This window comes from Hemitrygon akajei, chromosome 1 (genome assembly GCF_048418815.1).
Source record: "Hemitrygon akajei chromosome 1, sHemAka1.3, whole genome shotgun sequence".
NCBI lineage: Eukaryota > Metazoa > Chordata > Chondrichthyes > Myliobatiformes > Dasyatidae > Hemitrygon > Hemitrygon akajei.
Window position 1 is genome coordinate 176,223,714 of NC_133124.1, and position 27,010 is coordinate 176,250,723.

At 45.1% G+C, this 27,010-nt stretch overlaps 3 protein-coding genes across 6 annotated transcripts in view; all 3 read right to left on the minus strand.

Moving 5' to 3' along the window:
• The window catches only part of LOC140732524 (uncharacterized), a 155,318-nt gene extending 153,223 nt beyond the window's left edge, over positions 1 to 2,095 (minus strand). For all 3 annotated transcript variants that reach the window (XM_073055322.1, XM_073055304.1, XM_073055300.1), the window contains exon 1: positions 1,901 to 2,095. The gene's annotated coding sequence lies outside the window, so the exon portion shown is untranslated. The remainder of the gene's footprint in view (positions 1 to 1,900) is intronic.
• LOC140732627 (uncharacterized) overlaps positions 1 to 27,010 on the minus strand; it is a 169,481-nt gene that overhangs the window by 115,545 nt on the left and 26,926 nt on the right. The window lies entirely within an intron of this gene.
• LOC140736293 (uncharacterized) lies at positions 17,482 to 23,388 on the minus strand. Its single transcript, XM_073062271.1, has 6 exons — positions 23,315 to 23,388; positions 19,730 to 19,776; positions 19,163 to 19,411; positions 18,845 to 18,988; positions 17,901 to 17,946; positions 17,482 to 17,635 (listed from the first exon to the last, which is right to left on the minus strand). The coding sequence occupies exons 1-6, from the start codon at positions 23,350 to 23,352 to the stop codon at positions 17,482 to 17,484; spliced, it is 678 nt and encodes a 225-aa protein (XP_072918372.1). The 5' UTR covers positions 23,353 to 23,388.

Sequence of the window (27,010 nt, forward strand, 5' to 3'; positions counted from 1 at the left end):
ATACACACACACCCTCTCTCTAACTGCGTCCAATGGGCTAGTCTCAATACGACAGGTTAAATGCAAGGCAGTAAATACGATACCGATATCGCCGACATTGACGTTCAGTGTGCGTCTTCACGCTTCTGTACTTTCTTCATCGTGGCGGCAATGAGAACTAGGCTTCAGCTTAATGATAGATGACAACTTTTGAATCATCACTCCGTGAAGGTGTCCTGGATACTACACAGGCTGGGCTCATGATGGAGCTGACTAACTGAACAACTCTCTGCTGCTTGTGTCGTTCCTGTGCAGTAGCAACCCCCACCCCCATACCAGACGGTGATGCAGCCAGTGAGAATGTTCTCCATGTATATCTGAACAAAATTCCCTGTCTTTGGTGACTTACCAAATCTCATCAAACTCCGAATGAAATATTCAGACCGCCGCGTCTTCTTTGCCGTTGCATCGATATGCTGGGCCCAGTCTAGATCCTCAGAGATATTGACACCCAGGAACTTGAAATTGTTTACTCTTTCTACTTCTGATCCCTCTGTCAGGACTGATGTGTGTCCCCTCGTCTTACCTTTTCTGAAGTCTACAATCAGTTCTGAGATTGAGTGCAAGGTTGTTGCTGTGACGCGACACAACTAGCTGATACATCTCGCTCCTGTACGCCCTCGCGTCACCATCTGCGATTCTGCTAACAGTTGTATAATAATCTGCAAATGTATAGATGGCATTTCAGCTGTGCCTGGCCACACAGTCGAGGGTGTAGAGGGAGTAGAGCAGTGGGCTAAGCACACATCCCGGAGGGGCGCCGGTGTTGTCAGCGAAGTGGATATGTTATTTCCGATCCACACAGGCTGTGGTCTCCAGCTTGGTAAGTCGAGGATCCAGTTGCAGAGGGAGGTACAGAGGCCCCGGTTCTGGAGCTTTTTGATCAGAACTGAGGAAAGATTGTATTCAAAGCTGAGCTGTGGTCAAGAAAAAGCACCCTGTCATGGCTATGTTTATTGTCCACGTGATCTGAGGCCGTGTGAAGAGTCTTTGAGATCGCATCCTCCGTAGACCTTCCTTAACCTGTCCCTTTCCAATCTACGTTTCTTTTCTCTCTCTCTCTCTCTCTCTCTCTCTCTCTTTCTTTCATTTTTCTGCCCCCTGTTCTTCTCTTTCGTTTCCCATCCCGGGCATTCTCCCTCCTAATACCCCAAGATATTTTTCCAGCCCACACTCCCTCCTTATGTCTCTCCCTGTCTATTCCTCACCCCATTCCCCCTCCTCTTCACTTCTCTCCTCCTCACACTGCCCCTCTCTCTCTGCTCCCTCGATTTCCCTGAACCCCTATTCACTGCTCACATCCCCCACCTCCGCCTGGTATCATGTACACCACATCCTGTTCACCTCTTGTTCAGCTCTCCTCTGTTTCGCTTTAACTAATTCACAGACCGCACTGGCAGGCCAGTTCCGTTCCGCTGTAACTCTGTGTGGTACGGACTCTGACAACACTCCCACCCGAATTGCTTCACCGCTACCGGGGTCTCACCGGCACTTATTGATCCCGGGCAGCGGCAGATGGCTGGCCAATTATACAAACGGGAACTGGATCCTCTTTCTGGACCAGTTACCTCACTGGTCGTGAGATCCCTCACTTGCCCTATCTCCTCACCGCCCCTCCCGCAGTGGTTCATCAGCCGAGGACTTCAAACTGATTTCCACCGAGAATCGCCAACTTTGTGATTCAGATGAGGGAGACAAGAAACGGAGAGAGCGGAAGAGCAAGAGCGAGAGCTATGAGGAGAAAGAGGGAGGGAGATGGGAGCATGGAGATGTGGGGAGACAGAAAGAAGTGGTTAGGGTTAATGGAGACAGAGAGACAAGCAGATACTCATAGAGATCCAGGCCGCCATCACCTCCTCACCTGCCCCCTTCTCATAGGCTGGCCACTGAGTTCAGTCACCGCCTCCGACCTGTTGCTCCCTTCCCCGCCAGGCGCGCTCTCCTCTTCGTTTGGGAGCAGCCGATCCCATTGTAACTGCTTCCCCGTTGGGGTCGAGCGCTGGCGCCCCGGACGCCCGACACGAGAGGAGCAGCGGCAGCGAAAGTCAGTTCTCCTATCGCGTCTGACTTCCAGTCCGGGGGTCGGACTGAATCTGACCATCCGGAAACTCATAACACTGTTCCATCGGAAGTCGGGGGCGGGTGGAATGGCCGCCCTGAAGCGGACCGAGGGAGCAGCCTTGAAGAGGCAAAGTCACGGAATGAGCGGCAAGGAGTGAGAAAGGGACGGGGCACAACGGACACGGCTTCCCTTTCATCGACCCTCTTCCCCCAATTCCTCATCGCTCCAAAGCCTTCCTTCACCCCTCCCGACTTCTTCCACCCTCCCCATTCTGCCCCACCCACACAGACAATGGTGCGAGAAACACAAAACATCCAGTAAATGGCGGTTCTATTGGAGAAATCGCCTTGTTAATGAGAGGGCAGACTGGTTCATGCTGACGGGTTGGGGACAGTAACTCAGATAATCACGCGATACAACAGTGTGTGCTAAATGCCCGGCACATCGAAACTTGCAGTGGGTGACGCAGGTCACGAGCAGACAGTCAGCGGCCACTTTATTAGGTACAGGGGGTTCCTGATAAAGTGGCCGCTCATCGTCAGTGGTAATGGTGCTATGGTTCAAACTACTGGATTGACCAAATGACACGAAATTTGTTTAACATACATTTTATTGTGAATAAGGTTTATTTTTGAAATTTAAATCGTTCCACACACAGCTGGAGAATTGGAGTTTGAAACAAGGCCAAATATCAAGTAGACAATGCTGAGCCTTTATAAGACGCTAGTCAGGCCGCACTTGCTGTATTGTCGACAGTTTCAGGCCCCTGATCTCGGAAGGGATGAGTTGTCATTGGCGAGACTCCAGAGGAGGTTCACAAGGATTATTCCATGACTGAAGGGGTTAACATATGAGGAGCGTTTGTCATCTTTGGGCCTGTGCTCACTGGAATTTAGAAAAATGCGGGGGATCTCATTGAAACCTATCGAATGTTGAAAGGACTAGATTGGGTGGATGTGGAGAGGATGTTTCCTGTGGTGACGGTATCCAGAACGAGAGGGCACAGCTTCAAAACTGAAGGGTGACCCTTTAGAACAGAGGATTTTTTTTTTAGCCAGAGTAGTAAATCTGTGGAATGCTTTGCCACAGACTGCGGTGGAAGCCAAGTCTGTGTATTTAAGGTGGAAGTTGATCAGTTCATGATCGGTCAGGGCATCGAAGGATATGGCAAGAGGGGAAAAAGTTTAGGGGTAGCACGAGGAGGAACTTCATGCTCGGGGAGTGGTGGCTGTGTGGAATGGGTTTCAGGTAGAAATGGTAGAGGCAGATTCGATTTTGTCATTAAAAAATTTGAATAGGTATTTGATCAGAAAAGGAATGGAGGGTTATGGGCTGAGTGCAGGTAGGTGGGACTAGGTGAGAGTAAGCGTTCGGCACGGACTAGAAGGGCCGAGATGGCCTGTTTCCGTGCTATAATTGTTATATGTTTATATGGTTATATATTAAAGTGTGAACTGTGAAGTGTTGCAGACAGGTACACCTAGCGGTAGAGGAATGTAATTCACTGACAGTGGTCACACAGATAAACAGGGCGGTGAAGAAGGTGTTTGGCCCACTGGCCATCATGTGTCAGGGAACTGAGTACAGGAGTTGGGACGTCATGTTACAGTTGTACAAGACATTGCTGAGACCGTACTGGGAGAATTGCGTGAGTTCTGGTGACCCAGCAATAGGAAGGATATTATTAATCTGGAGATGATGTAGGAAAGATTCATGAGGGTGTTACCGGGACTGGAGGGGTTGAGTTACCTATAACAGAATGGGAGTGTTTTCTTTGGAGCGAAGAGGGGTGGAGGGTGTACCTCGTAGTGCTTTTTTTTTAAATAATGAGGGAAGGTTTAAAGTTGGACAATGCAACAAGACAATGATCCAAAACACAGGAATAAATGGTTTAAAAAGAAGAAAATTTGTGTTTTGGAAGGGCCAAGTCAGAGTCCAGACCTTAACCCAATTGGGGTGCTGTGGCACGACCTGAAGAGGGCTGATCACACAAAGCATCCCAGAAATATTGATGAACTGAAACAATTTTGTATGGAGCAATGGTCTAAAACACCTGTTCCTCATTGTGCAAGTCTGATCAGCAGCTACAGGAAACAACTGGTGGAAGTTATTGCTGCTGAAGCAGGTTTTTCCAGTTATTAAATACAAGGGTTCATACATTTCCCAGCCTGGACTGTGAATGATTTAAAAATGTGTTCAATAAAGACATGGAAAGTACAATTGTTTGTGTGTTAATAGTTTAGGCAGATTGTGTTTGTCTATTATTGTGACCCAGATGAAGATCAGACCACATTTTATGAGTAATTAATGCAGAAAACCAGGCAATTGCAAAGGGTGCACACATTTTCTTGCAACTGTATGCATGTTGGAAAGCATTCTGACTGGTTGTATCACGGCCTGGTATGGACACGCCAGTGCACAGGAACACAAGAGGCTACAGAGAGCGGTGGCACTCAGCCAGTTTCATCACAGGTACAAGTCTTCCACCAGCGGACATCCTCAGAAGGTTTGCCAAAGGAAGGCAATATCCATCATCAGGGCGCTCCCACCATGCAGGCCGTGCCCCCTTCTCGATGCTGCTGTCAGGAAGGAGGTGCACAAGCCTGAAGACCCATTCTCAACGTTCCAGCTTCTTCTCCTTTGAACAGAGGCGCTTCCTCACCAGCAGATGCTCTGTCTGTCTAAGAGTCACTTTCTTCCCGGTCCGTCACCACCTGAGGCACCTCCCCAGGCCCAGAGCCACTTACTACGTGGTCCATCCCCACTCCCTCCCCGCTCCTCGCCACTGAGCTGTCCCACCACCGCCCAGACGCGTTCCCTTACCAACGGGCTCTCTCTCCACTCCCAGTGCTGCTCCATCCTGTTCCAGAGGCGCTTCCTCATCAGCGGACTCTCCACAGTCAAACTGAGCTCCATCTGAACCGCTGAATCTGCGCGTCACTCCCACTTTTACCTGCTCGCCGGTAACTGTAATTCTGTAGAAACCACCAGCCGCTGCCAATCAGAGATCAAGATCCGGATTGACAGGAGGTGCTTGTGGCGGCAGGGTCTGCATTGATTGATGTGGAGAGGTCTGTGAGGTTGGGGACCCTGCGAAGCCAAAATGCCTTGAGGAAACATAAAACTGGGCGCTGGGAATTTAAAGGGAAACAGGACCCGGTGAGATGGAAGGAACACACCAAAAAGGAAGTTCCAGAACACCAGAACCTCCCAGAACTTCCTGTCGTCTGTCACAGAGGTGTTAGACAACAGCAAGCGGGGGGTCTGACGATTTTATCTGTTCCTTGGACTGGAATGAAACTCCGGGAAACGACGGCTGACCAGCTGCGTTGTCGTCGGCTCTGCGGGCCTGGATGAGCCGAGACTCGCTGGAAATGTACAATGTTGTGCTTCTGGCTGGCAGCCCGGGGTCACTCCCACACTGTGCGGCTGTCATGGGGGAGAGACGGTAGCTCAGCTCTTTGAGGACCGTGGGTTTGCGAAGAGGGTTTGGAGAAAGGTGAAAAGTCGTGTTTCATTGTGCATCCCGAGCAGATACGCGATAGAGGACTCTCCCATCTCCGGGCTGTTCCCAGGGCGACACATGGAGACGGCCTCAAATACCATCTATAGATTCGCTGATGATACAACCATTGTTGGTAGAATCTCAGGTGGTGATGAGAGGGCGTACAGGAGTGAGAAATGCCAACTAGTGGAGTGGTGTCACAGCAACAACCTGGCACTCAACATCAGTAAGACGAAAGAGCTGATTGTGGACTTCAGGAAGGGTAAGACGAAGAAACACAAACCAATCCTCATAGATGGATGAGAAGTGGAGAGAGTGAGCAGTTATAAGTTTCAGGGTGTCAAGATCTGAGTACCCAATCTGATCCCAATACCGATGTAGTTATAAAGAAGGCAAGACAGCGACTATACTTCAGTAAGAGTTTTAAGAGATTTGGTATGTCAACAAATACACTCAAAAGCTTCAATAAATGTACAGTGGAGAGCATTCTGACAGGCTGCATCACTGTCTGGTATGGGGGGTTGTTTCATAGGGAGGGCATTGGGAGTGGACCCAAAAGCAAGACACAGACACTGAACTACCTGGAACAGGATTAGGCGTGAGAAGGAAGCAAGGAAAGTGGGGAAGAAATTACGCTGGACATGACACAGACAAGGGTTCCAGGCCTGGGCTAGGACTTGACGAGGATAGCGGAACCAGGACATAGAACTGGGAACTAGGAGTCTGGGCTTGGACTCCGAGCCAGAGACTGGACAAGGACCCAGAACCTGGGTCTTGACGCGGGCTCGGACTCCAGAACCCGGCGAGGACAAGACGTGGCTACAGGACGAGGAGAGGCACAGGACGGGATGAAAGACTCCTGGACGGGACAAGGGAACCCCAGCACAGGACGAGGGAATCCCAGCACTGGTCTGGGCAAGGTACTCCTGGGCTGGGTGAGTCACATGGACATGACGGGAGCACAGGGCCTTGGTCGAGAGAGGACAGGAACATGGAACACCAAGCCGGGACCCCTCCTTGGGTACAGGACGTAGGGCCAGGACTCATTACACAGTACACAGAGCCGGGACCCCTCCCTGGGTACAGGAGGTAGGGCCGGGACTCATTACACAGAACGCTGAACACGACGAGACAGTTCGCAACGCCAGGTAGCGGCAAGATGGCGGGTCCTACCTAGCGAAGTCATGGACATGGAGAGGCAGTTCCAAACAGGGAGAGGCTCCAGACACTTGCAAGGCGAGGCAAGTCTCAACTGCCAAGCAAGAATTTTATGTGATCTTTCACCTAATTCGTAATATTTCTGTTTACTTCTCAGAATTACTTTTTCTGTACGATATGTCTGGAGTGTATTATATTGTAGTTTTTTATTAATAACTTCTCTTCGTTTTTCTTCTGTCATATATCTTTGAGATTCTTTTTCTAACTTTATGATATCTTTTTCCAATTGATCTATTTCTGCCATGTATTCCTTCTTAATTTTAGATGTATAACTTATAATCTGACCCCTTAAATATGCTTTCATCGCTTCCCATAATACAATTTTATCCTCAACTGAATGTAAATTTGTATCCCAAAAAAATTGAATCTGTTTTTTCATAAAATCACAAAAATCTTGACGTTTTAATAAAATTGAATTAAATCTCCATCTATAAATCGATTCCTCCTTATCCATCATTATCATTGTCATTATCAAGGGGGAATGATCTGACAGTATTCTTGCTTTATATTCCACACTTTTCACTCTATCTTGAATATTTTTTGATAATAAAAAAAAATCAATCCTTGAGTAAGTTTTATGTCTATTTGAATAAAATGAATAATCTCTTTCTCTTGGATTAATTTTCCTCCATATATCAATCAGGTTTAAATCTTTCATTAATGATAGTTAGTTTTATTACTTTTGATTTTGTAGCAATTTTTCTTGACCTATCGAAAACTGGATCTAAACAAAAATTAAAATCTCCACCTATTAATATTTTATCATGTGCATCAGGCAAGTTCAAAAAAACTTCTTGTATGAATTTTGCATCATTTTCATTTGGTGCATAAATGTTCATAAAAGTCCATAATTCTGAAAAAAATTGACAATGTATAATCACATATCTCCCCCCAGAATCAATTATTACATTTTGTATTTTAATTGGTAAAGATTTATTAACCAAAATTGCAACTCCTCTCGATTTTGAATTAAATGAAGCTGCAATGACATTTCCAACCCAATCCCTCTTTAATTTCTTATGTTCTGTTTCTGTTAAATGTGTTTCTTGTAAAAAAGCTATATCTCCTTTCATTTTCTTAATATATGTTAAAACTCTTTTTCTTTTCACAGGTCCATTAATTCCATTAACATTAAAACTTAAAAAATTAAGTAAATTAATCATTCATAATACCTTGGGAAATCTTTAAAATTCTCCATGTTGCTATGAGTTTCTCCCCAACCATCCAGGCAAAAAAGAAGAAATATAGAAGAAAGATAACTAATATATAAGAAAAAAAACAAAGTACCCCCCCACTAATGTTGCGAATAAAAAGAACACAACATTACCCCCCCATTGGGGTAAAAGTGAAATTTTACCCCTTACCAAAGGAAATTATAATCAATGTCGATTAGTAACTCAATTTCGATGGTCAATAAACGGGATAAATATAAACAAAATTATTTGCCATTATTAAAAAAAAAATAAAAGAGGATCTTGATAAATGGATGATGTTACCAATAACATTAATAGGTAGAGTTAATGCTGTAAAAATGAATATATTTCCTAGATTGCAAGATTTATTTCAAACTTTACCAATACAATTACCTCAGAAGTTTTTTCAAGAACTGAATAAATATGTAAGGAAATTTCTTTGGAAAGGAAAGATGTCAAGAATATCATTGGAAAAATTGACATGTAAATTTGATTTAGGAGGATTACAACTTCCAAATTTTAAGAATTATTATAAAGCAAATCAACTTAGATTTATTGTGTCTTTTTTTGATGAAGAAAAACCGGCATGGATTAGAATAGAATTAGATAAGATAGGAGAAAATATACCAGAAGATTTTATATATAAATGGGAATCTAAATGGATACGGGAAAAAAAGAATCTCCTATATTAAGACACTTGATTGATTTATGGAATAAGGTAAATATGGACGATGAGATAAAGAATCTTTATTAGCAAAAAGAACTTTAATTCAAAATAGGCTTATTCCTTTTACAATGGTTAATAAACTTCTACATAATTGGTTCCAAAAGGGGATTAAATATATAGGTGATTGTTTTGAAGGGGGTATATTGATGTCGTTTGCTCAATTTAAAAATAAATATAAAATATCAAATAACACTCTTTTCTGTTATTTTCAATTAAAGGCTTATTTACGAGAAAAGCTGGGTCAAACAATGTTGATGGCAAAATCTAGTGAAATAGAAATATTAATTCGAAAAGGAAAAATTAAAAAAATACATCTTGTATGTATAATTTGATTCAAAAACAGACAATTAAATCAGGAATTCATAAATCAAGACAAAAATGGGAATTTGATTTGAATGTTAAAATTGATGGAAAAAACTGGTCAAGATTATGTTCTGATAGCATGAGAAATACAATAAATGTTCGACTTAGATTAATACAGTATAATTTTTTACATCAATTATATATAACACCACAGAAAATAAATAGATTAAATTCAAATATGTCTGACCAATGTTTTCGATGTAATCAAGAAATTGGTACTTTTTTACATTCTACTTGGTCTTGTTTTAAAATCCAACCATTTTGGATAAATCTAAGACTTTTATTGGAACAAATTACTGGAGTACAACTCCCACATAGTCCAGTATTATTTTTATTAGGATACATTGAAGGGACAATACCAAAGCTTAAATTGAATAAGTATCAGAAAAAATTTCTAAAAATTGCATTGGCAGTAGCCAAAAAAGTTATCGCAGTTACTTGGAAATCTGATTTATATTTAACTATAGATTGTTGGAATAATGAAATACATAGTTGTATTCCACTTGAAAAAATTACATACAATCTAAGAAATGAATATGATATATTTTTGAAAATTTGGCTCTCATACCTACAAAAGATAGGATTAAACACACAGGTCCTTTGAAGATAAAATTATAAAGTAATTGGGGAAAGTAAAAATAAATATTAAAATTATTTTGAACTCCATGGAGCATGTGGGGATCCTCAATATCCAGGCAATCTTTCTCTTTTTCTTTCTTTCTTTAGATAAGGGTTAAGTGGAGGGGGGAGGGTTAATATTATTTTTCTCACTATTTATCATCACATTTATTCTTTGTAATTTTCTGAAATTTAATAAATAAATAAATAAATATAAATGGGGGGGGGGGGGGCGAGGCGAGGCAATTCTCCAGGCAGAGGCAAGTCGAGGCGAGGCTCCAGACACAGGCAACTTGAGGCAAGGCTCCAGGCAGGAAGATGAAGAGAAGGGATACAGACAAGAGATATGGACAGGAACAATCCAGCAGCCAGAGGCTGAATCCTGAAGCTATTTATGAGGCCAACCCAAACAAGAATCAGCTGCCTCAACAGAATCTGGGGAAACCGGGAAATTCTGGAATTAGGGTCCTGGATTGGACCGCGAACCGGAATGCGGATTTCACGGACCGGACCATGACAAGGTGGGTGAGCTACTGCACAGGACCGAAAGAATCTGCAGAGTGTTGTAAATTTAGTCGGCTCCATCTTGGGTACTATCCTACAAAGTACCCAGGACATCTTCAAGGAGCAGTGTCAGTGACCATTATCAAGGACCTTTAGCACCCAGGGCATGCTCTTCTCTCACTGTTACCATCAGGTACAGAAGCGAGAAGGCACAAACTCAGCGATTCAGGAACAGCTTCTTTCCCTCTATCCGATTCCTAAATTGGACCCGTGAACACGACCTCACTTTTTAAATATATATTATTTCAGTTTTTGCAGAATATTTAATATACGTATATTGTAACTGATTTTCTTATTTATTTAATAATGTTTTAATTATTCTTTCTTCCTCTTCTAAGTTACATACTGCATTGAACGGATGCTGCTAAGTTAACAAATTTCACGACACATCCCGATGAAAATAAACCTGATTCTGAATTATAACGTGAACTGTGCGGCGCTGGTGAAAGTTGTAGAACAGAGCCATCTAGCGGTAGAGGAATGTAACTCACTAACAGTGGTCTCACAGATAAACAGGGCGGTGAAGAAGGTGTTTGGCCCACCGGCAATCATGTGTCAGGGAACTGAGTACAGGAGCTGGGACGTCATGTGACAGTGTCCAAGACATTGCTGAGACCGTACTGGGAGAATTCCGTGAGTTCTGGTGACCCAGCAATAGGAAGAATGTAATTAATCTGGAGATGATGCAGGACAGATTAGGATGTTACTGGGACTGGAGATTTTGAAGAATACCTACACAACGGTGGAAGAACTCAGCAGATCAGGCAGCATCCGTGAGAAAAGAGTAGCCAACGTTTCGGGCCGAGACCCTTCATCAGGAACGCTAGGTCCAGTCCCCGTTCGCCATCCCTTCCCCCTGCTGCTTTCCAGTCTCCTCTCCCTCCCTCAAATCCATCTCTGTCCCGCAACCATCCCCATCCCATTGCCCGAGTAAAGGACTGGGAACTGCGTTGGGGAGACGAACAAATTCGATTCTGCGACCGAGCTAACCCCTCCCTCCGCAAACATTGGTAGGACATGACGTATCCAATGATGGGCGGGGATTATGTGGGGAACCAATAGGAAGGCCGAGTAGGGGGGGCGGGGATTGCTATGGCGCGAAAATAACTCTGAGCGCGGGAAAAGTTCATCTGATGTCAGGAAGAGAAGACACGGGACCGCAGCCCCTCGCTGAATGGAGACAACAGATGGAATCTGTATCCAGGGATTGCGGAGAGGCTGCGGGAAATCAGCAGGTACTGCGATGTCTGTGGAGGCAGATTGGACTGTCTTATGTTCCAAGTCGGACACTTCCAGTGAGTCAGTATGAAGGATTGCGAGACTGAACGACATGTGTGGGTGTGGGAGAGATGTCCGTGTGTGAGTGAGAAAGATAGACTGGACCCCGGTGGCCGGCAGGGGGTGGGGGTGAAGGGGGTTGTGAGAGAGACAGAGAGATGGTATGAGGCGCAGGGTTTTGCTTGTTGCCTGCGGATCAGAATCAGGTTTCTGTATGAAGGTGAAATTTGTTGTTTTGCGGAACAGTGCAATGCAAAGGCTTCAAATCTCTAAATAACAATGCAGAACGAGGTTTTGTTGACAGTTCGCGCGACTATTCGTGCCTCTCCTTTCTCTGCGCCCCTATGGGATCTTTACTTCACCCCCTTCGCTGGGGAAGAAATATTTGTCCGATAACACAGGAGGCAAAACTACTCAATCCTGTAACAGCGGCCTCACCAACGTCATATGTAAACTGCATTATAACCTCCCAACTCCTATACTCAGCGCCCTGGCTAATGCAGAGCAGCGTCCTTCCCCACCCTGTCTACGTGTGACGCCGCCTTCAGTGAAGTATACTCGTACTTGGAGGTCCCTCTGCTCCATTGCACTCCCCAGGGGCCGTACCATTCACTATACAAGTTCTACCCTTGTCTGGTCTCCCAAAATGTAACCTTGCGTTTATCTGGTTTAAAAGCCATTTGTCAATGCTCGGCCTACAACATCCAGCTCCCTTTGTACAGTTCCTGTTTCGATATCGTCTGCAAACTTCCAGAGCCTTGTCGATGGGCCGGATGGCCTACTCCTGCTCCTGTTTCTTGTATTCTATGTTCTCCTATTTCCCATCCAAATCCAGCGAGTACAGACCCAGAGCAGTCACCAGTGAGACCTCAAAAATCCTCGGCATCACATCCCTGCTCTTGTATTCCAGACCTCTTGAAATGAATGTTAACATTGCATTTGCCTTCCTCACCACTGACTCCACCTGCAAGTTAACTTCTAGAGTGGTCTGCACAAGGACTCCCAAGACCCTTAGCATCTCTGGTATTTGATTTTCTCCCTGTTCAGAAAATAGGCTTCACATTTATTTTCACTAACAAAGTGCGCGACCATGTATTTTCCAACATTGGATTTCATTTGTTTTCTCAACACTAACTGCCCCTCCACCAATCATCATATCATCTGCAAACTTGGCAACAAAGCCATCTATTCCACATTCTAAATCATGGATATACAGCATAAAAAGCTGTCCAATCACTGATCCCTGTGAAACACCACTAGTCCCTGGCAGCCAACCAGAAAAGGATCCTTTTATTCCCAGTCACTGCGTCCTACCAATCCGCCAATGCTCTAACTATGCCAGAAACTTTCCTGTAATGCTACATGCTCCTAACTTGCAGCCTCAAGTGAGGCAGCTTGTCAAAACCCTTCTGAAATTCCAAATATGCAGCATCTACTCTATCCCCTTTATCTAGCCTATGTGTAATCTCCTCAAAGAATACAAGCAGGTTTGTTAGGCAAGATTTTCCCTTAAGGAAACCATGCTGAATTTGTCCGATCTTGCCCCGTGTCACCAAGTACTCCATAACCTCACCCTTAAAAATTGATTCCAACATCTTCCCAACCACTCAGGTCGGAGTAACTGGTCTATAATTTCCTTTCTGCAGCTTCCTCCTTTCAGTGAAGAATGGAGTAACATTTGCAACATTCCTGTCCCCTGGCACCATGCCAGAGGCTAATGATTCTTAAAAGATCATTACTAATCAGAATCAGACTTTAATCGCCAAGTACCTATGCACATACAAGGAATTTACTTCCGGCTGATGTTGTCTCTCTGCTCATAACAATAATAACGATAAATATAAATGAAAATATAGATTATACATATAGGTAGTACAATCCAAGTAATAGTTAGCCGACAGTTAACCGGCAGTTAACTGTTCAGCAAAGTGACCGCAGTAGGGAAAAAACTTCTCCAGTGCCTATTAGTCTTAGTCTGGAGGGATCTGAAGCGCCTACCAGACGGAAGCAGATCAGACAGTCCGTGCGCAGGATGGGAGGAGTCCTTTATGATGTTCCCCACCCTCTTCTTCAACCTGGAAGAGTACAGGTCCACAATAGAGGGCAGGGAGGCTCCAATGATGCCTCCACAATCTATACTGTTACCTCTTTCAGAACCCCAGGGTACAGTTCATCTGGTCCAGATGACTTGTGTTCCTTTCGGTGTTTCAGCTTTTCGAGCACCTTTTAATTGCCCTCAATTCTCTTCCCTCACACCCTTCAATATTTGCACACCGCTAGTGTCTTTCAGTGAAGACTAATAGAAAATACTCATTTAGTTCATCTGTCATCTCATTAGCCCCTGGTATTATTTCTCCAGCCTCATATTCTAGTGGTCCTATATTCACTCTCATCTCCCATTTTTACCTAATTGAAGCAGCTTTTACTATCCACCTTGATGTAGTTTGCTAGCTTGCTTTCATATTTCATCTTTTCCCTCCTAGTGATTATTTTAGTTGCTCTCTGTACGGTTTTGAAAGCTTTCTAATCTTTTATCTTCCCACTAATTTTTGCTTTGTTGTCTGCCCTTGCTTTCTTTTGCTTTTACATTAACTTTGACTTCGCTTGTCAGCCACGGTTGTACAATTTTGCCATTTGAGTATATCTTAGTATTTGGAATACATCTATCCCACACCTTCCTGATTTTCCCTAGAAACTCGCACCATTGCTGCTCTGCTGTCATCCCCGCCAGCATCTTCCAGTTTACTCTGGCCAACTCCTCTCTCATGCCCCTGTGATTTCCCTTAATCCACAGTAATACTGCTATGTCAGACCTTACTTTCTCACTGTCAAGTTTCAAGTTTAACTCAATGATATTGTGCTCCTCAGGGCTCTTGTATCTTAAGCTCCCTTATCACCTCCGGTTGGTTACATAACACTCAATCCAGGAGAGCTGATCCCCTAGTAGGCTCAATGACAAACTGGTTTAAAAAGCCATCTCATAGGCATTCAACAAACACACTCTCCTGGGATCCATTTCCAACCTGATTTTCCTAATTGACCTGCATGTTGAAATCTCGCATGACTGACGTAACATTGCCACTTTGAGATGCCTTCTCTATTTCCCGTTGTAATCCACAACCTCGCTGCTTTTGGGAGGCCTGGCACCAGGGTTCTTTTACCGTTCCAGTTTCTTAACTCAACCTACAAAAATTCAACTTCTTCCAATCCTACCTCTCATCTTTCTATGAATTTGATGCCTAATTTCCTATCCCTCCGATGCAACATGTGACCTTGGACATTCAGCTCCCAACTACAATAATCATTCAGCCATGATTCAGTGATGGCCACAACGTCATATCCGATAATCTGTAATACTGCAACAAGATGATTCACCTTATTTCTTATACTACACGCATTTAGATTAAACACCTTGAGACCGTATTTACTGTATTTTCCGACTCTGTATGCCCAATTATTTGATACTCAACTTGTTGGCTGCAACTAAGTCCCATCACCTGCCTGCCCTTCCTGACAATCTGACAGCATGTTAACTTTGTTTTCCTGTTCTATCCTGCATCCCTTTACACTGGTTTCCAACCCCCTGCCAAAATTAGTTTCATCCTCAGCAGCAACTCCAACACACCTGACTGCGAGAACATTGGTTCCCCTCGGGTTCAGGTGCAGCCCCGTCACTTTTGAACAGGTCATGCCTCCCCTAGAAGAGATCCCAAATATCCAAGAACCTGAAGCCCTGCCCCCTACACCAGCTTCTCGGCCATGCCACTTTCGGATTTCTGTCGGGATTGTTCCCCAAGCAGCTCCCTAGTGCATTTGTCCCTCCCCAGTGATATCCGTGCAAGCAGAACTAGTACAACACCTGTCCCTACACCTCCTCCTTCACTAGCATTCAGGGCCCTGAACAGTCAGTGAGCAAGAGTGCCTTCGGCTCCCTCTGCAAGGAGAGCAGTCAGTCTTCAGAGCGGGGTTTCAGTCAACACGGGAACATTGATTGGGAGACCACTTCGCTAAGCACCTACGCTCTGTCCACCAGCAGTAACGTGATCTCCCAGTCGCCATCCCATTCCGACATGTTAATCCATGGCCTCCTCTACTGTCATGATGAGGCCACACTCAGGTTGGAGGAACAACACCAGTCATCCCCTTTTCCCTCACTCACCTCATCTCCTTACCTACCATCGCCTGCCTCTGGTGCTTCACCCCCTTTTTCTTTCTTCCAGGGCCTTCTGTTCTCTCCAGTTGGACTCCCCCTTCTCGAGCCCTGTGTCTCTTTTCCCAATCAACTTCCCAGCTCTTTACTTTATCCCTCCTCATCCTGGTTTCAGCTATCACCGTGAGCTTCCCTCTCCTCCTCCTCCACCTATTAAATCTACTCATCATTTTTTCCTCCAGTTCTACCAAAGGTTCAGCCCAAACTGCCGACTGTACTTTTTTCCATAGATCCTGCCTGTCCTGTCGAGTTCCTGCAGCATTTTGTCTGTTGCTCTGAAGAACCATTTTCTCTTTAAAATTAATATGAAATTATACACTTGGTGTTGTAATGTTTATTTTGTCCAAATGCAAACAAGGCCACAGCAGCCACTTTATTCTGATCAACATGTGAACATCGATTTTGCAGGCTTTAATGCATTGAGTTGCTGCCAAATGATTGTCTGATTAGATATTTGCATTCATCAGGTGTAGGTAAACGTGGCCACTGAGTGCAAATTCATCACTCACTGAAGTACAAATCGAAGTAAATATAACAAAAATTTAAATTATAAATCATAATTAAAAAATAGAAAAGGGAAAGTAAGGTAGTGCAAGTTAGGTCCGGATATTTGGAAGGTACAGCCCAGATCCGGGTCAGGATCCGTTCAGCAGTCTGATCACAGTTGGAAAGAAGCTGTTCCCAAATCTGGCCGTATGAATCTTCAAGCTCCTGAACCTTCTCCCAGAGGGAAGAGGGACAAAAAATGTGTTGGCTGGGTGGGCCGTGTCCTTGATTATCCGGACAGCACTGCTCCAACAGCGTGCGGTGTAAAGTGAGTGCAAGGATGGAAGATTGGTTTGTGTGATGTGCTGGGCTATGTTCACGATCTTCTGCAGCTTCTTCTGGTCTTGGACAGGACAACTTCCATACCAGGTTGTGATGCATCCTAGAAGAATGCTTTCTACGGTGCATCTATAAAAATTAGTGAGGGTTTCAGGGGACAGGCCAAATTTCTTCAGCTTTCTCAGGAAGTAAATGCACTGGTGGGCGTTCTTGGCAGTGGACTCTGCTTGGTTAGACCAAGTCAGGTCATTTGTGATATTCACCCCGAGGAACTTAAAGCTTTTGACCTGTTCCACCTGAGCACCACCGATGTAGATGGGGTTGTGCAGTCCGCTACTCTTTCTGAAGTCAACAACCAGTTCCTTTGTCTTGCTGACATTGAGGGATAGGTTATTGTCTTCGCACCATGCCACCAGGTTCTTAACTTCCTCTTTGTACTCAGACTCATCATTACCCAAGATACGGCCTACAATTGCGGTGTCATCAGCAAACTTATATATTGAGTTCGATGGAAACTTGGCTACACAATCGTGGGTGTACAGTGAGTACAGCAGGGGGCTGAGTAAATAGCCTTGTGGGGCACCGGTGCTCAGAGTGATTGTAGAGGAGAGCTTGTCCCCTATTTTTACAGCCTGGGTCCTGTCTGTGAGGAAGTTGAAGATCCAGCTGCAGATCTGAGTGCTAAGACCCAGGTTCCGGAGCTTAGGAATCAGTTAGATAGATTGGATATTTGCATTAATCAGGTGTAGGTAGAAGTGGCCACTAAGTGCAAATTTATCACTCAACTCCCCTTGCCATTTAAGGAGAACCTCGTATCTGCTGCCTATTTCCGGAGTGTTGGTAACTGGTTTACGATTGTCACAAATACCAAGACACAGATCACGCGTTCATCTTCTTGGGTCCGAGACGTTTGGTGATGGCGGGACAGATGTTGTCGTCGAGTCCGGTTGGACCAGTTTCAACTGTTTGTATCTTCCGCTGACGGGCAGTGGAAGAGCGGAGAATGTACAAGTGCCAAGGGTCCTGAATTCTGCTGATAGTGGGATCTCACTGTGCATAGACACCCCATAAAGTTCTGTCTGGTCCAACCTTATCAGGAGCCACACATTCTGCACCTGCATGTAGAACAGAAGGCCATAAGGAGAGTCTGATCACAGGGTGACACAGGCAGGGAGTGGAGCTGAGATGGGGAGGGGATTCACAGCTGGAGGAGAACTGAAGAACGGAAGGGGTACAGTGAAGCTACCAATGGGGAGCTCTGGAATAGAGATTCTCCAGGAATGGATGTGGTCACTTACCAGAGAAAGAGAAGCACAGCCACAGGCACACAGAGTCCCACCGTCACTGGGGAAGAGAAATACTGTAATCAGAACAAATCGACCAGAAACGTACAGTATAGATGTGGAATAGTCTGTTTACACCCACACCTCACCGTGTGGTTCTATCTATTCCATTGTGCACTGGGGATTGGGATCTATGGAATGGGGTGGGGGGGGGGGGTTCTTGCTGATGTTGTTTGTTGCTCCTTCTGTACTGATTTGTATATTTACTGCAGACACCAGAATGTGTGCTGACAATCGCAGGCTGCCCCCTGCACCTCCTTCGGCTGTTAGTCGTTAACACAAATGATGCATTTCACTGTATGTTTCAATGTACATGTAACAAACACAGAATACAAATTCTCCCACCCTGTCACACTGCATTTTGCGTCAAGAAATATACCCATCCCTTATATGTCAAGTACATGTTTTGTACGCAGTGGCACAGGTAGACAGGACCGCTGGCCTTCAGCAATCAGGAGATTTACAATATTGATCACCCTGCTATTGGACAGATGCCATTCGGCTGTAGAGAGAGCCGAGGGGATTTGACGATGTTGCCCAGACTCAAGGGACTGAGCTATTGAGAGAGTCTGAACTCGTTTGGGTTTTATTCACAGTAGTGTTGGAGACTGAGAGAGGGGCATTAAATTTGAGGGATGTAAATAAGGTGAATACATTCTTCCCAACCCTGAGTTGTGGAATCAAGGAGACAGGGATTTAAGATGAGAGGAAACATTTAAAATGGAGCACAGGGTTGAGAAAAATCAGCGGCTGTTCAAATGGCAGCACAGACTCAATGGGCTGAATGGCCTTATTCTGCTCCTGTGCCCTCTGTTGTCAAACTGCCCAGCACGGCAACGGGGAAAAGAGCAGGAGGAGGGGAGAGACCCACACACTTCTGAGAATCATTCAAACCTCACCTCGAATTCCCATCAGCACATTAATGTCCCACATTTCTGCTCTTTTGGAACTCTTCGTACTGCTGGACACAGTCTCAGAATTCGTCACCGGTGGGGAGGTGGGCGTCCCGTCTGCCACTGTCTCCTGTCTGGGACTCTCCGAACCTGTCGAACATGATGGGTACACCTCAGTGCTGAGCTGCTCTCCCCAGTTCCCCAAGTCTTTTGGGCCAAAGTGCCTGTTCCAAGTCTAGAGTCTCCCTCGTGGCACAGAGAGAATGTACATCAGTATGATGGCAGTCTGGAGTATCAGACCCTCCCTCTCCCATCAGCACTTACCCGATGTGTTGTTGTAGATCTCGTAGAAGACGGTGCCAGGGATACCCCGGGTGTAGTTCAGGGTGACACCACCAGCTTCCACCCTGGCTTCCCTGGCGATCTGACAGCGGAGTTCGTTGCCTCTGCCTCTGGTGCAGTTATCCTGGAACTGTCCGAGGTTGTGAAGCCGCAGGATCTGGGACCAGGACATTGTGCAGGGACAGCTGAGGGAGATGGGTTTTCGAATGAACTTACAAGGGCCGTGATCACCTGTCGGGAGAGGAGTATCAGGGTCAGTGGGTTCAGAGGGATGTCAACCCCCCCCTTCATAGAGTGGTTCCCTATACACTGCCCCATCACAGCCCCAGGGTCAGACCAACAATGAATCTCTCCCTCCCCCTACCACCTCATAATACCAAACTGGAACCAGATACAGGGTGAAATTCCCTCTACAATGTCCCATCGCCCACTCCATGGGTCAGATGAAATGCAGTTCCCTGCAGACTGTCCCATCACAGCGATCAGATACAGAATGACTCTCACTCAACCCTGGACACAGAGTCTCCCTCTATGCTACGTTGTACTTACGAGCAGCAGATCCGACCGTGAACAACAACAGACAGATTGCGATGAACCTGAGGAGAAAGATAGGTTGAGGTGAGGAGTGAACTCTGCAGAATCTGATCCCTCCTCAGACTAGAATTGTCAACAGCAGTCAGAGTTTAGTCATGAACAGCTGGAACTGTCCAGCCAGTAGCCTGATTTTAAATGTTTCTTTGGGATTGGATTTAATGGAAAACCATGGCCAAATCAGGGTCAGTCAGGCTGTTCTTATGTGGGGCCAGTTGTGTGTTTTTGACTCTGTTGTGTTTTTTGACGAGGTGGAGGGTTATTGATGAAGCCTGGACAGTGAATATTGCCGACATGGATGTTAGCAAGGCCTCGGACAAAGTACCTGATGGGAAAGTAACTGACTAGAGAAGCGGCAGTGTTGGATCTTCTGTTAGGGAATGAAATAGGTGAGGTGACGGAGGTATGTGTTGGGGAGCACTGGGTCCAGTGATCACAATGCCATTAGTTTCAATATAATTATGGAGAAGGATAGGACTGGACCCAGGGTTGAGATTTTTGATTGGTGAAAGGCTAACTTTGAGGAGATGCGAAAGGATTTAGAAGGAGTGGATTGGGACAATTTGTTTTATGGGAAGGATGTAATAGAGAAATGGAGGTCATTTAAAGGTTACATTTTGAGGGTACAAAATCTTTGTGTCCTGTTAGGTTGAAAGGCAAGGTTAAAAGTTTGAGAGAGCCATGGTTTTCAAGGGATATTGGAAACTTGGTTAGGAAAAAGAGAGATAACTACAATAAATATAGGCAGCATGGAGTAAATGAGGTGCTCCAGGAACATAAAGAATGCAAGAAAAATCTTAAGAAATTAGAAAAGCTAAAAGAAGATACGAGGTTGCTTTGGCAAGTAAGGTGAAAATAAATCCAAAGGTTTTCTACAGTTATATTAATAGCAAAAGGATAGTCAGGGATAAAATTGTTCCCTTAGAGAATCAGAGTGGACAGCTATGTGTGGAGCCAGAAGAGATAGGGGAGATTTTGAACAATTTCTTTTCTTCAGTATTCACTAAGGAGAAGGATATTGAATTGTGTAAGGTAAGGGAAACAAGTAGGGAAGTTATGGAAACTATGACAATTAAAGAGGAGGAAGTACTGGCGCTTTTAAGGAATATAAAAGTGGATTAATCTCTGGATCCTGACAGGATATTCCCTAGGACCTTGAGGGAAGTTAGTGTAGAAATAGCAGGGGCTCTAACAAAAATATTTCAAATGTCACTAGAAATGGGGATGGTGCCGGAGGATTGGCATATTGCTAATGTTGTTCCTTTGTTTAAAAAGGGTTCTAAGAGTAAATCTAGCAATTATAGGCCTGTCAGTTTGACGTCAGTGGTGGGTAAATTAGTGAAAAGTATTGTTAGAGATATCTAGATAGACAGGGTCTGATTAGGAATAGTCAGCATGGATTTGTGCATGGAAGGTCATGTTTGACAAATCTTATTGAATTTTTTGAAGAGGTTACGAGGAAAGTTGACGAGGGTAAAGCAGTGGATGTTGTCTATATGGACTTCAGCAAGGCCTTTGACAAGGTTCCGCATGGAAGGTTAGTTAGGAAGGTTCAATCATTAGGTATTAATATTGAAGTAGTAAAATGGATTCAACAGTGGCTGGATGGGATATGCCAGAGAGTAGTGGTGGATATCTGTTTGTCAGGTTGGAGGCCGTTGACTAGTGGTGTGCCTCAGGGATCTGTATTGGGTCCAATGTTGTTTGTCATATACATTAATGATCTGGATAAATTGGATTAGTAAGTATGCAGATGATGTTAAGGTAGGTGGCATTGTGGATAATGAAGTAGGTTTTCAAAGCTTGCAGAGAGATTTAGAAGAGTGGGCTGAATGATGGCAGATGGAGTTTAATGCTGATAAGTGTGAGGTGCTACATTTTGGTAGGAATAATCAAAATAGGACATACATGGTAAATGGTAGGGTATTGAAGAATGCAGTAGAAGAGAGTGATCTAGGAATAATGGTTCATAGTTCCCTGAAGGTGGAATCTCATGTGGATAGGGTGGTGAAGAAAGCTTTTGGTATGCTGACCTTTATAAATCAGAGCATTGAGTATAAGAGTTGGAATGTAATGTTAAAATTGTACAAGGCATTGGAAAGGCCGAATTTGGAGTATTGTGTACAGTTCTGGTCACCAAATTATAGGAAAGATGTCAACAAAATAGAGAGAGTACAGAGAAGATTTACTAGTATGTTACCTGGGTTTTAGTACCTAAGTTACAGGGAAAGATTAAACAAGTTAGATCTTTACTCTTTGGAGTGTAGAAGGTTGAGGGGGGACTTGATAGAAGTATTTAAAATAATGAGGGGGATAGATAGAGTTGACGTGGATAGGCTTTTTCCATTGAGAGTAGGGGAGATTCAAACAAGAGGACATGAGTTGAGAGTTAGGGGGCAAATGTTTAAGGGTAACACGAGGGGGAATTTCTTTACTCAGAGAGTGGTAGCTGTGTGGAATCAGCTTCCAGTAGAAGTGGTAGAGGCAGGTTCGGTATTGTCATTTAAAATAAAATTGGATAGGTATATGGACAGGAAAGGAATGGAGGGGTATGGGCTGAGTGCAGGCCAGTGGGACTCGGTGAGAGTAAGCATTCGGCCCGGACTAGAAGGGCCGAGATGGCCTGTTTCCGTGCTGTAATTGTTATATGGTAATATGGAAGCTCATCCAGTTTAAGGTCTGTGGGATGGAGAGTGAATCGGCTGTTTGGACTTAGAACTGGCTTGCCTACATCAGACAGAAGGTAGTGGTTGAGGGGATGTGTTCTGACTGGAAGTATTTGACCAGTGGTGTTGAGCAGGGATCCGTACTGGGAACTCAGATGGATGCAAATATGCTTGGAGACGATGGCCGGTGGAAACCAGTGCAGGCAAGTCTGCGGTATTGGGTGTTAGTGAGATTATATTTAAAGGGGCAGTGCATGCTAATGGCCAGGCCTTGCTAAAATCCATGACGGCAACATCCGCGCGCTCTCACAGGCATTTCAAACACGATCTCGCTGTGCAGAACACCGCCTTTCCGCTTCTAGTCAAAATTCAGTGAAAGTTCCTGTGACCCACTGATTGGTAGAACTTTCTACAGCCGCCGCTCTCTCCCTGTCCTCCACCCACTCCCAACAGGGGCAAACAGGCACTTCAAACAGAATCTCCCTGCCCGTGCCCGTGCCCATTCTCTCTGTACGCTTGCATCACCGGCTTTCTGATTTTAGCTGCGCCTTCTCAACATTGAATGCAACTTCCAAACACGAGTTTGAACATCAACTGTTTGATACGACTCCTGTGATCCCACTTCCCAACTTGGAACCGAGCGCTGATCGGTGCAGCCTGACAACCCACCAACGTGGGTAATCAACAAACTTTGCAGAGAATGCTCTCCTCGGCCCCCTCTCTCTCCCTGCCCCCGTTCCGGCCGCTCTCCCCCTCTCCCTCCCGCTAAGGAACGTACATTTGCGGCTCCCGTCACCGTCCAGAACCCCACTTCTGCAATCGCCGCCTGGTGTTGTATGAAAGAACAATCCCACCGTCACGATCCCGGGACCTCTACCTGAGGGCACTTGACTGTAGGATGCTGCAGACAGCCATTTCAAACACTCCGTCTCCGTCTCCGTCTCCGTCTCCTTCTCCTTCTCCTTCTCCTTCGACTCCGACTCCGACTCCCGGGACTTTTATATATGCGGCTTCTTAAATGAAGCTCCGCCGAGCGCTGATTGGTGAGAATACCGTAATTTGCATTCAGCGCGCGAAATAATTGGCGCCAGAATATACAAACAAAATTTACCTGTAACTGACTGCATTTTCAGCGAATGGACAGAAGGCAGATACCGGGACAGAGCCAGGCCAGCATCAGATTTAGGAAGTGGGATGGGCGGGGCAGTAGTTAAAAAAAGGCAGTGTCCATTATTAAGGACCCACCCCCTGACCCAGGACGTGCCCTCTTCTCATTGCTACTACAGTTAGAGGTACAGAAGCCTGAAAGCACAGACTTAGCGTCTTCCCCTCTGCCTTCTGATTTCTGAATGGACATTGAACTCATGAATACTATCTCACATTTATTATTTCTGCTTTGGAGCTATTTTTAATTTAACTATTTAATATCATATATACTTACTGTAATTCATTTTTTAATTTTTCTCTATTCTGTATTGTACTGCTGCTGCTAAGTTAACAGATTTCACGACATATGTGGGTGATTTAAAAACTGATTCTGCCTTTACTCGCCTGGTTAACTGTCAATCACTGACACATGTTACTGAGCTTGTTTTACTTTACCGCCCTGTCAGTCTGTGTGGAAAGTGGAGAGAGCAACTGACTTGGACTCGGGATTCATCTTCCCAAATGTAAGGGTCTCACCATTAATGGTGAATGGACACTTTGATCTCCCAAAGAGCAGCACCTCACACTTGACCAAATTAAACTCCAAATACCATTTGTAGATCCATTGCCCGTATCTGTAACTGATCTACATCCCACTCTACCCTTTACCAGACTTGTACACTGTTCACAACACCAGTGAGCTGTCTACAAACCACCCAGTTATATTCTCCTCCAAGATATTTCTATTATCACCAACAGTGTGTGACCCAGACAGATCCCTACGGAATACCAGTACACATGGGTCTCCTGCCACCACTCTGACTTCTATGAAAGCAAATGGCCAATTCACTGTGGATCCCATTCATCTTAATCTTCTGGACAAGAATCTCGTGGGGGATCTTGTCAAATGCATGACTAACAGTCACGCAGACAATATCCACAGTTCCACCTTCAATCACCCTTGTCACCTCATCAAAAAGCTGAACCAAGAGAGCAAGACACGATTTGTCGCACAAAGTCAGGGTGCTGAGGCCTGAGCACCCCCTCCAGCAGTTTGCCTACCACTGATGTGAGACTCATTGGTCCATAGTTTCCAGGATTGTTCCGAACAACAGCAGCTTCTCGAATACTGATGGAAATTTCTCATGTAGGACCTTGCCCACAGCCTCCAGCTCCAAACATGGTTTGCATCCTTAATCCGTCAGTGTCACTACCCTCTTGCTCTTACTGTATGTGAAGAGTGTGTTGGGTTCACTTTCCCCCCATAACAGGCAGTTAACACACTTTCCACCACACATCTATAGAAGCTTGCTAAGGTGACTTGTCAATCATCCACAGATTCCCGAGGAACTAGAGGCACTTCCGTGCTTTCCCAATAAAATTTATATGATGGGTCCTGGACAAGTCCTCTGAGATAGTGACACCCAGGGAATGTAAAATTACTGACCCTCTCCAACTCTGATCCTCCGATGATTACTGGTTCATGGACCTCTGGTTTCCCTCTCCAACAGTCTACAATCAGTTCCTTGACCTTGTTCACATTCAGTGAGAGCTTGTAGTTATAACACCACTCAGCCAAGCTTCCTCCCTGTATGCAGATTCATCAATCCCTTTGATAGATCCCACAACACTGGTGTCATCAGCAAACTTGTATATGGTGTTGGAACTGTACTTACCACATGGGTCTCTCACAACGAGCCAGGTTCCCTGACTTGGGTATCCTTATCCTCTGTACATGGAGCATACCTGTCCTGTACTCTGTGGAGTTGGTCTTTACACACCCTCCACACATACCTGTCCTCAGATGTGTTCACCTAAAGACTACTGTTCCCAGTTGACTCTCCCTAGTTCCTTCCTCAATGTCTTGTAATTGGCTGTGTTGTAATTTAATACTATAGCACGATCTGTACTTGCCTTTATCTATAGCTATCTTAAAACTCATGGTTACTGTTCCCTGACAATTCTCCAATGGGAAGTCTGTCACCTGGCCAGCCTTATTACACAACCCCAGGTCCAGTATCAATCCTTCTGGATGCAACTAACAAACGCTGTCCTCTTTAATCTCTTCCACTAAGGAGCTCTCAGTCTATATTGGAGCTATTGAAATTACCCACGACAACAGAATGATTGTACCTTCATTATTTTGAGTAAATTCCCCAGTCCCTTCCAAACTACTGTCCCAAGTAACTACTGGGTGCACTTCCCACAGATGTAGCCACTGGGGAGGCTGTGAGACAAGAGCGTAAGACACAGGGGTGGTACTGTAGTGTAGTGGTGGCACAACGCTTTACAGTATAGGCTCATGGGTTCAATTCCCACCGAGGTCTGTACATCCTCCCCATGACCGTGTGGGTTTTGTTTGGGCTTGGCTCCCTTCGCGGGATGTGTCACCAGTACTGATATCTGACCCCCTTCGCCAACCCAACTCATCACAACTGTTTCGGCAATAACGGTCCGGTAGGGTCCGACAGTACAACCCCACTGTCATGATCCCAGAACTTTACCTGAGGGTATTCAGCTGTGGGATGATGCCGTGCACCTGGGGAATGGGGCAGATCCTCCAATCTCCATCACTGCCTGTGGGGAAGCACCAGCTCTACTGCTAGACTCACCCACATTTGAGGCTTCCTAGCAGACTCCGCCCTGAGTACAGCTTGTTGTCACTAACGATTCAGGTCATCGAAACATCAGGGTGATCAACAAACTTCAGGGCACGAAGAAAATTTTGGCGCCACAATGCACAAGCAAAATTGACCTGTAACATGTTGATTTGTGTCTTGTACATGGGGATAGGGGTAAAGGTTGGGAGAGTAGATGGGATCCAGTGAATAGGGGAGAGACTCACTCACTGCTGGTGTCACTTAACCCCTTCTGAACCCAACTCCTCCAGTAGTTCACTTCAGAATGAGAACCTGCCCCTTAGTTTCTGTTGATCTGCCCCTATCTGACCTTATTTTGTGGCAGCTGTCCATTACAATACATAAAAATAAAAATACTATAAATTGCAATAAGAATATTTATATAAAAATAGCGCAAACAGAGAGCAAAGCAATGATGAGGAAGTGTACATGGGTTGATTGTCCATTCAGAAATCTGATGGGGAAGGGGGAGCTGTTCCTGAAATTTAGGTGTGTGCCCTTAGGCTCTGAACGTCCTCCTTGATGGTAGCAATGAAGGTTGTTGTTGTGACACCACTTATCTAGCCGATCTATCTCACTCCTGAATGCCTCCTTGTCACCATCTGATACTCTGCCAATAATAGTTGTGAAATCATCAAATTTATGGCTGGCATTTGAGCTGTGCCTAGCTACACAGTCATGGGTGTAGAGAGAGCAGAGCAGTGGACTAAGCACACACCCCTGAGGTGTGACAGTGTTGGGTGTCAACGAGGTAGAGATGTTCTTTCTGATCCACACTGACTGTGGTG

What these genes read in the sequence shown, in the direction of transcription:
- LOC140736293 (XM_073062271.1), bottom strand. Translation starts at nt 23,352, where the DNA reads ATGGCTGTCTGCAGCATCCTACAGTCAAGTGCCCTCAG. An exon ending in CACGGTCGGATCTGCTGCTC is followed by an intron (nt 19,412 to 19,729) that starts GTAAGTACAACG and finishes CTCTCCCGACAG; the next exon opens with GTGATCACGGCCCTTGTAAG. An exon ending in GATCTACAACAACACATCGG is followed by an intron (nt 18,989 to 19,162) that starts GTAAGTGCTGAT and finishes CATGTTCGACAG; the next exon opens with GTTCGGAGAGTCCCAGACAG.